The sequence below is a fragment of the Eretmochelys imbricata genome, chromosome 5 (genome assembly GCF_965152235.1).
Source record: "Eretmochelys imbricata isolate rEreImb1 chromosome 5, rEreImb1.hap1, whole genome shotgun sequence".
NCBI classification, from domain to species: domain Eukaryota; kingdom Metazoa; phylum Chordata; order Testudines; family Cheloniidae; genus Eretmochelys; species Eretmochelys imbricata.
This window is the reverse complement of record NC_135576.1, coordinates 104,319,276-104,332,616: the sequence shown is the minus strand read 5'-3', so window position 1 is coordinate 104,332,616 and position 13,341 is coordinate 104,319,276. Positions and strand designations below refer to the sequence as shown.

At 39.5% G+C, this 13,341-nt stretch overlaps 1 protein-coding gene across 8 annotated transcripts in view; it reads right to left on the bottom strand.

Moving 5' to 3' along the window:
* The window catches only part of KDM4C (lysine demethylase 4C), a 447,252-nt gene that overhangs the window by 38,543 nt on the left and 395,368 nt on the right, over window positions 1-13,341 (bottom strand). For all 8 annotated transcript variants that reach the window (XR_013346208.1, XM_077817658.1, XM_077817659.1 and 5 more), the window contains one exon: window positions 9,815-10,000. Coding sequence is in view for 7 of the 8 variants with exons in the window: in XM_077817658.1 (XP_077673784.1) it covers window positions 9,815-10,000 (186 nt within the window). In the remaining variant the exon portion in view is untranslated. The remainder of the gene's footprint in view (window positions 1-9,814; window positions 10,001-13,341) is intronic.

The following is a 13,341-nucleotide window of genomic DNA, read 5'->3' as shown; positions in this document are numbered from 1 at the left end:
AAAGTTCTTCAATAAATGTAATAATCTTAAAAAAAAAAAAAAAAGTACCTGTGAAAGTCTGCAAAATGAGGTGACTATAGAATTGTCAGTGTGATTATTAGAAGCTGAGTTATCGTCGGTGCCCATGCTCTTTGTTAGATTTTTACATTTTATCTTAAAGTAATTCCTGCAACTTTTTTAAAACAAACTTGGGCCAAATTTTGAAATACTTCTTTTGCTTTGTAATTTTTGGCACACTACCACTTTCTTGCATCACATTACAGAATTTACACATCTCAAACTTTTGTGTTTCTAAAAACTGAGGGCAAAGCAAGTACAAATGTGTTGTGTGCATTTGAAGTCTATCACCAAAAAATGACAGACTTCAGATGCACACAACACATTTTCTGGGGCTAGTGCACTAAGCTTGTGTTTGCAAGTGATTTCTCTGAGTAAAATTGTGTTCATGAAAACAGAGGATTGGACTGAGGCCTACTATGAAGTTATACACAATTATATGTCTACAGCATTTTCAAGATCACCTGGAAATAATCTTTCTTTCATAATTATACATATTATTTAATGGCAGTTTACCTGTTTAAACAGCCATTACTAGTTCTGTATATAACAATATCACTAAGCCTAAACACAAAATGGTGAAATGAGCCAAGAACTAGTTTACCACTATAAGTTATTATCACATAGGTCCCTCTACTGGTAACATCAGTTACCGCTGTTACACCAAATCTTGAATAATATGTAAAAATCCAGGTGTTTGTTTCTTGAAAAATTCCAGACTCCATTTATCCAAATATGTTCAGAAACAGAAATTGAAAATAGTCATTGAATTACTCATGTGAGTGGAGCAGAAGTTTCTGGTGGATATATAAATCCAACAGGAAGTAAATGTATTAAAAGTACAAAATGTATTACAAGTATAAAGATTGAGCTTCACAAAACAAAAACACGATTTTTTTGTTAAGAATATACTGATTGGTTTACTGGTAAAATTTTCACAAAATAAACTCCACAACTCAATCCCCCTACCTCCAGGCAGAAAACCAAATAAATGAACAAAACCCTAAAACCTCAAACCATAGAAAACCCTACTGCATCCCAGCTCAAGGGGATGGAGTTTGGCTTTCAGTATGTTACTTTGGTAGGATTCTTGATTTATTTTGCAGAAGAACATATTGACAAGCACACTGTAATAACTGATTGCCTGTCCCAGAAAACATTTCCTGTCAGAAAAGCCTAAGAACTTATTGATGTTAAGAATGTCATTTTTGAGCAGAAAGGACAGTTGTTATGCAAGGGGCTCTATCAAATTAAAGAACAAGCTGTGGTATCTTTCAGATTATGGTGCAAATTGTGGTTCAGAAAGTGTGATTTTTCCTCAACATAACCCAAGCCAAGGGTGAACTAAGATAGCAGTAGAAACAGAGAAAATCAAACAGACAAACAAACAAAAAAGCCATCTTGGCCTTCCATATGTGAACCTGAAAAAATGGGATACATTATGGTAGAAGTCCTTGCTCTTTATTTGTGTGACTGATGTATTGCTAGCAAACCAGATGCCATTTTATGCCAAGGTCCCCATGCCTCACTTGGATACTGAAAACACATAGCTGGAATTAGTCTGGTTCACCTGTGTGTTAGTACTGGTAAAATAATTAGAGTTATAAAAATGTGCTTAGTGTTTATGCTTTATTGAACACTTGTAAATTGCTACTTGGATTAATCTCACTTTCACATCTGTATCTCATATTGTAAAGTATTATTTGAGCACTTGCACTAAAATTCTCTGTAACTGTGTAAATCATCAGACAGGAGAGAAGCATTAGCTAATGTGAAATACTAGTCTCCAACAGGTGTTATGTCCTGCCCGACATAAAAAGCACAAACACAAGATGAAGTATTGTGGAACATCAGAGGACAAAAGACTTTGTTGATTGCTTTCTCCCCCACCATGAAGAGGAGATTTGCAAGTGAGTTCCTTTCATCAGCTGAGTTTGCAACTCAAAGCAGAAGTGGGGAAGGAATAAAAAGCCCTAACAAGGAGGAACTGTATCTTTCTGCTGCTTGGACTCTAAGGAGCAAGGATTACTAAGCATAAGCAAAAGATCCTCAGTGCTTAGCCTGGATTAGTCCTGAAGGACATATTGAGCTTGCTTATCACAGAAGTTTCTGTTACTTTTCGAAATTTAAGATTGAAACTCATTTGGGTGTAGTGTTGTCTTTCCTGTGAAATCTAACATGCAATTGACCTGGGGTAAGTGACTGGTCCTTCTGACTGAGAGTAATCTGAATATTGCTGTGATCTTCAGTGTAAGGTGGGTTTACCTGGGAGGCAAGACAGATCAGAGTACCCAAGGGGACTGTCTGTAATTTCAGGTTAAGGCTGTTACAGTTTCTGATGAGTTTACACTTGATAATTGATAGGTGGAATCTAAGTATAGAACTCACAACAATTTGGGGTTTGTGTCCTGTTTCCTAAGAGTTTGCCCTGAGGTTGGCACCCACCGCCTTCAGTCACTGCAGGACAGCTTGACAAGTAGACAAAAAACCCTTGGTCTAAAAAGTTCCAGATCATATTTATAGTCGAGGATCATCAAAGCTCTAAGATGTATTCGGTTTGATATGGAAATCTAAGTTTTATTCCACCCTGCCAATTTTACCCCTAGAACTATAGTCCTAATGTGAAAGTGATATTTGAACAGTATGCCTGCTCAGGATTTTTTCCCTTTGGTCTCTGTGCCTCCCCCAAGGTATGCCCCTCGACCACCTAGAGTGCCAGGGGGCCAGGCACAGACAGCACAGAGTTGGCTATATTGGCTTTTTGTCACCCAGGGATTCTTCTACAAAAAGAAAATCCCCCGCAATCCTGTTACAAGAGCTCTCCATTACATTTGTGCTGCAGGAGCATCACAAGAGACACAGAACAGAGGATCAGTTATGGTGGAGCTGTTGCTAAGTTTGTATTCTGTTTTGTACTTTAAGTGGCAGTTCAACTTGTTCATTTTATAGGAAAAATACAGTGTACGTGCTGTAAATTTTAGCACAATGTCTGAGCAAAACCTGAATTTTCTGGGGAGTTTAAAACTAATTAACTGATTTTTTTCAAAGTTCTAATCAATTAAAAATTGCATCCCTCACCTAAAAAAATCTCAGTTTGTATCTCCTGATTTTTGGGGTTCCCCTAGCTGAAACCCTAGGAGATAAGGAGAGTTTGGTTGAGTTATGTATTTATTTTGTTAATTAACAAAAATAATAAAAAATATCACAGTTCTTTGTCATAAACGAATCCTTAAGTGCGGCACTTAGCTAATGGAGAACAAAAGTTTGGATAACTAAGATCTTCTAGAAGCAGTAGCTGCTGGTTTGTCAAAGACCAAGAGCTCTTTGAGACTGTTTTATGAAGAACAGTATCTTCAGCATAGGAACAGCTACTGTTCTGAGGATCCTATTCTGGATCCTTCTCTTCATGGCACTGTCCAGCCAGCTCAGGAGCTCCTGGTTTTCATGACAGTAACAGATGCTAATGTTGAAGATCCTGTTTTTCATGAAGATGGTCAGCCAGTGCAGGATCAAGTGTGAATTTGCAGAACAGATAGCAGAAAAAGTCTGGTCTGTTTGCAGTGGTGGGGAATTTGGGTGAAGAGGTGCTAGAAGACTGACATCTACAACCAGTAGGAAAATGTTTTTCCAAAGTTTTTCTACAACGTTTTTTAAAAGTTTTGCATTCAAACATTGAAAAACAAAATGTTATGGGTTTTGGTAACTGAAAACCACAAGTTTTTGCTAAAAATTGAAACATTTTCAATCAAAAATCGAAACATTTCAACCAGTCAGGTAAAAATCTTTTGGATTTACTGAAAAGTGTTGCTCAAATGGATGAATTTTTTAATTTTTTGTTGTTGAAAACAACAGAACCAGTTTTTCTATTTACCACTCCCCTAATTTTGTAAAAATCAACATTTCCCACAGAAATTTCCATTTTGACAAAAAAGCCATTTATCATTTAAAAGAATTTGAACGAAAAATTTCTGCTTTGGTCCACTAGTATCTTTATAAGGGCAGAAAGGTTGTGCTGTGTCATCCGAGGTGTCTGGTGGTTGTTCTAGTGGTCAGGTGTGTGTCTCTGGATGGAGGAGTAGAGGGTATGTACTGTTAGATGTTTTTCATTTCCTTGCTTTTGTAGTTTTGGATTAGGTATGTTATAGTACAGAGCAATCTTACCTTACCCACACTGTGTGGATTTATGTACATAAAGGTTTTTTTCTGGGCAACCATATACATATATCAGGCTCCTTATCCCCTTTCCTCTCTTCTTGCACATCCACAGAAGGACCAGGAGCAATCACAACATAAAAATTCACATATGGTTCACTATTGCAGCTGTATACTAAACTTCCCTTCCCGCCTCTACATTTTTATGGCCTGATCCTGCATTCCAAGCCCACTTAACATTCACTGATTTCAATGGGATCTTTAGTTATGCAAGGTATGGAGATCTAGCCCACAATGACTAGCTCTCCTTAGAGCATGAGCTACAGGATCTGTTGTCTGAAATGAATGTGCCCCTTTCAGGAGTCTGATTTGTCTTGTATACCCCAATTTTCACCTCACTTAAAAACTACTTGCTTACAAAATCAGGCATAAAAATACAAAAGTGTCACAACACACTGTTACTGAAATATTGCTTACTTCCTCATTTTTACCATATAATTATAAAATACATTGATTGGAATATAACTATTGGACTTACATTTCAGTGTGATACTTGAGCCTCTTTTTCACCTGTGAGCCTTGTCTGAAGCCAGAGTTCCAGGCAGTGGGGCTGAAGTATGAGCCCCACCGCCCAGAGCTGAAGCATGTAACTTAGCTTTCACTGGGTTCCCTGTGGTGCAGGGCCCCGGCCAATTGCCATGCTTGCCACCCCTAATGCCAGCCCTGCACTTGCAACTCCCCTAAACCCCCTCTGAGGATCGCAACCCCCAGGTTGAGAAACACTGATCTGGATGAGTTGAGTTGAGACTTCTGCCTACCCCCGGAGGCACACGTACCTCTGGCTGAGAACCATGGTCTTAAAGTAATCCCAAAAGGTTGGTTATCTTTATTTAAAACATATTAATCTCTGAGATCCGAAAAGGAATCTTAACAGGAAAAATGAGTCAGCTGAGGCTTTTCTGCTTTTATATATGCACATAAATAATATAAAACATTACTAAGTCAATTGTTCAGTCATCTCAACTTTCACAGCCGTGATGAGAACTGCCCATGCAACGATATTTTCAAATTTACATATGCAAAATAATACATTGTTTCTATGAAAATTATGAAACGACCAATTTTGCACACAAAATTTATTGCAAGCAAACCAGTATTTGTATGTGCAGAATGGATTACAGCACAGATGTGTGTTCCTTTCGGCATGCAATTACCCAGTCTACATGATGAAATACCTGCTTGCACACCTAAAAGGAGCATCCATACAATTTCGGCAGGCACAGTATTACTGCTCGAATTTGAAAATTTGGCCCACAAAGCAAAAGATTTTGAAAATGCAGCACAACATATAAAAGTCCAAAGTCAATTTATTTTTACTACATTTTGAAACACTATATACGTACTGGTATTACTTCCCCACCTACCTTCTCCATCTCTATTTAGCATAAAATACAAGCCAAATTTTCCAATGGTTGATATTAAAACTGTAATCTAGGAAGAAATAACCACGATGATTCAGAAAGACTGTGACCCCCAGTCAGAAAAGTTTATGAGACCACTGTGATAAATAATCTGGACATAATTTGTTGGCAACTACAGTGCTAAATAATTCAGACTCAAAACAAAATTTCAGCATTGCAGTGGGTGGAGGCTTGACACCTCAGGTTAAGGGATATATTAACATTATGCAGTAAAGTAAGTGTGTGTATGTGTGTTTGTGTGTGTGTGTGTGTGTGTGTGTGTGTGTGTGTGTGAGAGAGTGTGTGTGTGTGTGTGTGAGAGAATAGGCTTTTGGTCAAGCAACCTCCCTAATTTACATATTACAAAACCATGTTGATAATTGTCACATCCCCTCCTCCAACCTAAATAAAAAATGAACTCTTATTTTTCTTTCAACCTCGACCTAGGTAATAACAAACAACTCTCATAATGCATTTTGGGACAACTTTATTAAGATAACACCAGCTAATTATTGTTTTGCTTTCTCCATGAGCAGAGATAGTGGCATCCTGTCATATGTGTCGTTTATTCAATAGCTGAATATCTGTACAGATTTGCTCTTGCTGACATATTCTGTTTTTTTAATCTCTATTCTATTCTGTTTAAAATTGCAAAACAAGTTTAAAAAATCAGTGCTCATTGTTTAATTATTTTGCTTTCAAACAATACAATATAAGTTAAAGTGATGGACAAACAAGAAAGGTTCATTATGAACATAGAAGTCCTGTTATGCCAAATGGCAAAAGGCAGTGTAATCTCCGCATGAAAGGATAGCTAACTGAAAGGATAAAGATCTAATAAGAAAATTAATGGTGAACAAACTTTTGAAAGTTTGGAGATTTGATTAGATTAATTATCCAAAAGATAGGATATCAAATCAAAGCATATACAAACTTATGTCAACCTTCCTTGTCTCAAAATCATGTTAAAATTACACAAGGAAAGGCTCTCATAGTATTTTTGATATTTCCAAGATTTTGTCCAATAAAGCACACACAAAAATAGCCTACCTTTGCCTGGTGTTTTTTGGTTCTGGCCACAAAAAATAAGCCAACCGACCCAAACTCCTCATGTAAAGGTATATTGTTGGCTCTGAGTTTTGGGAAAGATTGGATTGATTTTTATTTTTTTTCCAAGCCAGTCTGACCATGCATCCCATACACTTCGTAAGTGGTTGTGCAAGATGCTGTTTCTCAATGTCATTTTTATTTTTCCTTTAATAACACCAAATATAGATCAAGAAAATCATTGGGGGGGGGGAATGAAGGATTTTTTGGGAGTCAATTTTATCATAATAGTGTTGTATCAGACTAACATTTGTTTTGGCTTCTAGAGCACAAAATAATTATCATTTAACAATTGTTTACAGCGCCCTAGTTTAAATGTATGCCAATAAAGTATACTGATAAATTGCAGATGTAATATAATCTGTGCTGTGTATGTTAGATAGACAAGACAGAGAGACAGAAAATGTGAATGCTACATGTTCCACCTTACTTTACTAACAATTTACAGGTGTTATTATTATTAGCATTATTAATAAATATTTATATTATGGAAGCAGGCAAAAGACCCAAGTCAGGAGGGGGGGGGCTCATTGTGCTGGGTGCTGTACAAACATAGAAAAAAGATTATCTGTGCCCTGACAGGCTTACAATCCAGAGGGGAAAAAAGGCATAAGTGAATGATATGCTTTGATAGTGTGGCTGTTTACTCTAGATGCCTCAGTAACAGAAAGGCACAGACGAATTAGATAGAGTTCAGAAAAAAACAAAATATGAGTAAGGAGCAGTAAGTAATGACTTAGAAAAAATAAGTATAAAACCACCAAACAACTGAAGCTGCCAAAAAAAGGAGACCTCAGCCAGTGCAAAAACTGGAGGGCAGACACAGCTACAAAAAGGTGGTGGTGGTCAGCTTCGCAGAACTGACTCACCCCCTTGGAATGTAAGGGCGAAAGGCTTTAAAGCTTCAAGCTCTGGTGTTGCAAACCCCTTTCTCCACGCAGCAGGTAAGGCAGCACCCACCCTCCCTCCCCTTGAGGTGTGATTATCAGGTGGGTTTGAACCTGCTGTGGGCATTGTGCTAGTCACTACATTTTAGGGGGGCTGGGAAGATATTTTTTCCCTCACCACGATATTGGCTTCGGTGGAGAGGGGTTTTTTTGCCTTCCCCACAGCGGGTGTTAGGGAAGACCTATTATGGTGAGCACAGAAGGTGTGGTAGGTTATATGTCGCAAATTATTTGGTAAGTGTGGGGCAGATGTCCAGTGCATTGGGAAGGCATCCAGTGCCCAGATAAATGGCCTGGTAAAGGACTTAAAAAGGAGGTGCTGGTTAAAGGAACGGAATGGTGTGGGGCTTGGGGCTCCTGTGGTTGGAACAGCAAGGAGCCAACCCCCCTTTCTTATAGCCCATCTTACCCCTCCCACGAGGTGGGGTGGATGGTAAGGTCCCAGGAATGGATTTGCTGGAGGGACCTGGATGGAAAAAGAGGGGAAGTTGGGGAAAGCCTAACCGGGTAATTGAAAATAAACAGGTTTTACCTGCACTGTACACTTTTATCTGCCGGGTAGTCCCAAACATCTAATAATAACGTTGCAGTCTGATTAAATCCATATCAAGTGTCTCCTGTCCTTCTTTCGGTACAGCTGGACAACAAAATAGTTATAGAAAAACTATGCAATTACAAAGAGAGATGGTGATAGGAATAGATTGTCTGTGCAAAGAGTTGTACACCATTTAAGGAAAGGAACTGATAAGCATGGTACAGGAGGTATAACTAGGAGTAATAGGATGAAATTGATAGAAGGAATATTCAGCCTAGACCACAGAAAAATCTTCCTGACAGAGAGTTCTATTTGACTGAAGAATAGTCTCCCATGGGAAATGATGGAAGTCCCATTGGTTGAGACACTGAAAACTATACTGGAGAAAATGCCAGAAAATGTTCTGTAAGGCCAGTCTTGTAGTCGCTGTGGATGGACTAAACTAGTGGATCATGAACCCCAAGAGAGTCAAGGAAAGCATTCAGAGAGGTTCTCTGGTGTTGAAAATGTTATTACAATCTAAAGCAAACAAAATCTTGCTCTTCACTTCCTGCACACCCATCCGCTCTGAGGTCAAGTATTCTCAGTCAACTTCTCAAAACACAAAATAAACAGATTATATAGATTTATCATTGCTATCAATGACACATTTATGTTCATAGTAAATGTAAGGAGGGAGGGCTGAAAAAATTTGACTTTGAATGAGGGGTCACCAACAAGAAAAGGTTGAAAAACACTGGATTAAATGATCAAATAGGTATTTTCCATTCCTAGATTCTATTATATATTTCTTCTGTCTGAACAATGTCAAGGAATAATTCAAATATAATTTAAAAACTACAGAATGGTTAAGCATCTCCATTAGAAGTGACAGAAATCAAGTGGAACAATATGCATTAAGATCTACAAGACAGTTAATGACAGTATTGTGAATGGAGTATACATCACAGCTAACATTAACGGCTCTTTCTCAGCATTGATGGAAACTTCTGGCATTGTCACAAAGAATATGGAGTTCTACTCATACTTTGTATAACTATTGTCAGTCAGTACTGAAATTTTGGAAGGACATTTGCAAGGTTTTATTGGGAATGCTGAATAAGTATGTTATATGTGCAATATTTTTATATTGGATATTCATAATATTTAATCTGGATTTTTGTAATAAATGTGGGTATTTCTACTACACTGAAAATTTAAAAAAGGAGACTGTATTGATTTATTGTGGTGGTGAATCTATACATACTGTAATGGTCCTAATGGAAAAGTATGCCAGGCCTATCAACCACCGTTTGAGTACCAACATTTCTCCAAGCTCCAGACATAAGGAGAAACTGTCAAAATATAATGACCTGCTGTATATGAAAAGAATATAGATGGAGCAATCTTTTAAACATAAGCCATTTATAGATTCCTTCCTTCATTTTCCCTAGACAGCTAAGTAAATTCCTGCCTTAATTACACTTTTAGAATGCAAGGACTATCCACAGCATATTTTATTTTTTGTTTAAAAAAAAAGAAAAAGAAAGGAAGAAAGAAAGGATAAAATTCCTTACCACATTCTGATTGATCTTGTGTCTGAAACATGTGATGTAGACAACATAAGGCCAGTCATCAGGCTCCATCAGCACCCCTGCAGCATGGGCACAGGTAACATGGAAGGAAGCTGGACAACGCCCATAAGAACACTGTATGCAGGCACCGGAAAATTTCTTCATTCTCTGTCTGCAGAAGATACATTTCTGTACGAACAAAACAGAACAGAATGTCAACTAAACTACTGTGATTCAACTAATTTCCACGTTTTATTGACTACATTTTACAGCTAAGCTGTACTGAAAAAGAACAAACTTTTCTGAATTGCAAATTAAGCTTGCAGTATGCTGTAACTTTAAGTCAGCATTTTTGTCCTTCTTTATGGACATACAAAGAGTTAATGGTTTTGGTGCCATAGTGGGGAATCTGATATGTAGTTGATCATTATTAATCGTTTTGATTCTAAATCCCATGCACTGCCCTACAAACCAACACTTACTCCCAAAGTGAGCAAATTGAGAATCTGCTAACATAATTCTTCAAAAATAACCATTATGTGTGACAATAAAACTAAACTTCGTACACCATGTTATGTTCCTGTGTGTTCAAAATAGGCATTGGGGGATGGGAGAAATGAGACACAGGCTCTGCCTCGCTGAATAAAACAATTTGTCCATGAAGTCTGGTATCCTACTGCCAGAAATAGCCAATAACCAATATGTCAGATGGAGAAATACTCCATTACTGTGTATTGCCAATTGTGTAAGACTGTACCTGGGGATATAGCTTTCTTTCTTTCTTACCCTCATTATAGCTTATAAAACAAGAAATATGTTATTGATGATCATAATATTTTAAAATCCACTCACACTATTTTACCCAACAGCCTTAGCAGTAGTGAATTCCACAATCTGACTATGTGGTGTTGAAGTACTGATTCCTTTCATCACTCTAAATTTAACCAATAGTTTTTACAAAGCAACTCACTGAAGTGTCATCAGTGAACTTCACCAACTCAACATAGTATGATGGATTGCCTTGAATTTATGTAACTGTCACAGCAAAGGCTGCGAGAGTAGTGAATTTGTTGGTTCAGGTCATCCTCTCAAGTAAAGTTAGAATACAAAGCATGAGCAGAATAAGGAAGTGAACCCATAATGTTCAGTGCGTCATAGGAGTAAAACACTGTAAAATTAATACATTGGTCTTATAAGCCTTTCATCCAAAGATTTCAAAATGCTTTACAAATATTTAAGTACCCCTTCAAGGAAAGTATTATTATTCACATTAAATGGAGAGGGAAACAGATACAGAAAGGTTAAATGACTTTCCCAAGCCCGCACAGTAATGGGATCACACTCAGGACTTTCTACCTCCCAGTTGCTTATTTAACTCATTAGACCCCCTTTTAATGTAATTTCCCAAACTTTAAAAAACTTAAAAATTGAAAAACAAAAATTTCATCCTGTGTAATCGTAATGACTCCCCACCGGGTCAGCAGCAGGGGTGGGATACATGTTCAGTAGGGGACTGTTATAATAATTTCAGGGCCTTCTGCCCCCGTGCCTCGAGCCTATCTATGTCCCTTTCCACTCTTATATTCCCCTGCCAAGTCACTGCTCTTGTCCCTTCCTCCCCACTGTTATCCTCTCTGGCACCTGCCTGCCTCTAAAATCAACTCCTGCTCCTGCCCAGGCTCTAGCTTTAGCCCATGCCCCTTTTGCTCCTATGCTACCCCACTCAACAGTTCCTGTCCTTGCCGCTTGCTCCTATCTTCTCCCATCATCAGCTCCAGCCTTTCTATCCCATCACTCTGCTCCTGTCCCTCTGGGCACCAGCAAGGTGTGCAGTGACAGCAAAGGAGAGACAGTCTCCCTGCTCTCAGTTCTGGTGGCCAGTATCTAAGCAACCCCCAGCTTTGAGCAATTGCAGGGAAAGTCCTGTTCAGCCCCTGGCTGATATGAAATGGAACATGCTCAGCTGTTCTGTGACTATGATGCATCCAGAGTCTGGTTGGCATGTAAGAAGTGTGAGAGGATGGCAAATGCTCCAGAGAATTTAGCTGCCAAACTCTACTAAGCCTTTACTGAGAATGTGTGAAGTGGAATTTTTCAGAGGCCTATAACTTGGCCAAATGTGGGCAGATTTTCACGGGGATGGCAAAAGGCACGTACCTGACACAGGGAGGTCACCCTGAAAAATTTCAAATCCTTGCTAGTAAGCATGGAAGTGCTAGAGCTTTTCAACAGAGTGGTTGTGAGAATATTTTAAACATGAGCATAACCATGTATTTTCCCTCATCTTGTTCTCTGAAATGGCTACACCATTATTGCTGAAACTTAAAAAAAGCAGCAGCAGCAGCTCAGTTGAGAAATCTGGCATTTGTGCCCAAATGGTTAAAATTTGGCGAAGTTCTAACTAATTGAACAAAGGGTCTTATAATTTGAAGTGTTGGGCAACTGTACATATAAGCAGCGCTACCTGCCCCACCTATACCATCCACACCAAATTGTTCTATAGTCAGCATTTTAGGAAGGTAACAAGAACCAAGACACTAAGAAATTATAAGATGAACTATTGTATATGTTTGTACAACAAATTATAAAAATGTCCTATGCAAAACAAAGAAAATAATTAACTCAGAAAGTACATAGTGTTATACAGTAACTCCCCACTTAACGTCCTCTTGCTTAATGTTGTTTCGATTTTACGTCCCTGCTCAATTACAGAACATGCTCCATTTAAAGTTGTGCAATGCTTCGCTATAACGTTGTTTGGCTGCCTGCTTTGTCCACAGCTGGCAGCCCCCCCATCAGCTCCCCTATGCCCCCCCACAGCACCTCCCACCTGCCGGCAGATCCCATGGATCAGCGCCTTCCCCTCCTCCCCCGCCTCCTGCCCAGGGCAATCAGCTGGCTTGCAGCATTCAGGAGGGAGGGGGAGGAGCGAGGACTCGGCGCGCAGGCTCCCCATCCCTCCCCTGCCTCCCAAATGCTGCAAACCAGATTGCCCCAGGCAGGAGGTGGGGGAGGAGGGGGAAGGCTGCGTGCCGAATCCCTGCTCCTACCCTGGCCCTCTTGCCCCCTGAACGCCGCAAGCCAGCTGACTGTCGTAGGTGGGGGGGAAGAGTGAGGATACGGCATGCGGAGTAAGGGGGGGGGAGAAGAAGCGGGTTAAGGGTTAAGGGAGGGGACTTGGGGGAAGGGGTGGAGTGGGCGGGCCAAGGGTTGAGCCCCCCCGCCCCTGGTGCTTGCAGAGTAGGGGAAGCTGCCACTGCTGCTGTGCAACGTGCTTCTCCTAGCCTACAGCACCTTCTGCCTCCTTGCCTGCCTGATTGCCTCCAGTGCCAGTGGGCTGTGCCTGTGTGGGGTAAGGCAAGGGCACCTACCAACTATAGCACTGTACTGTACTATATGGCAAAAAACAATTTCCCTGGAATCTAACCCCCGCTATTTACATTCATTCTTATGAGAGGTTTCAGAGTAGCAGCCATGTTAGTCTGTATTCGCAAAAAGAAAAGGAGAACCTGTGGCATCTTAGAGACGAA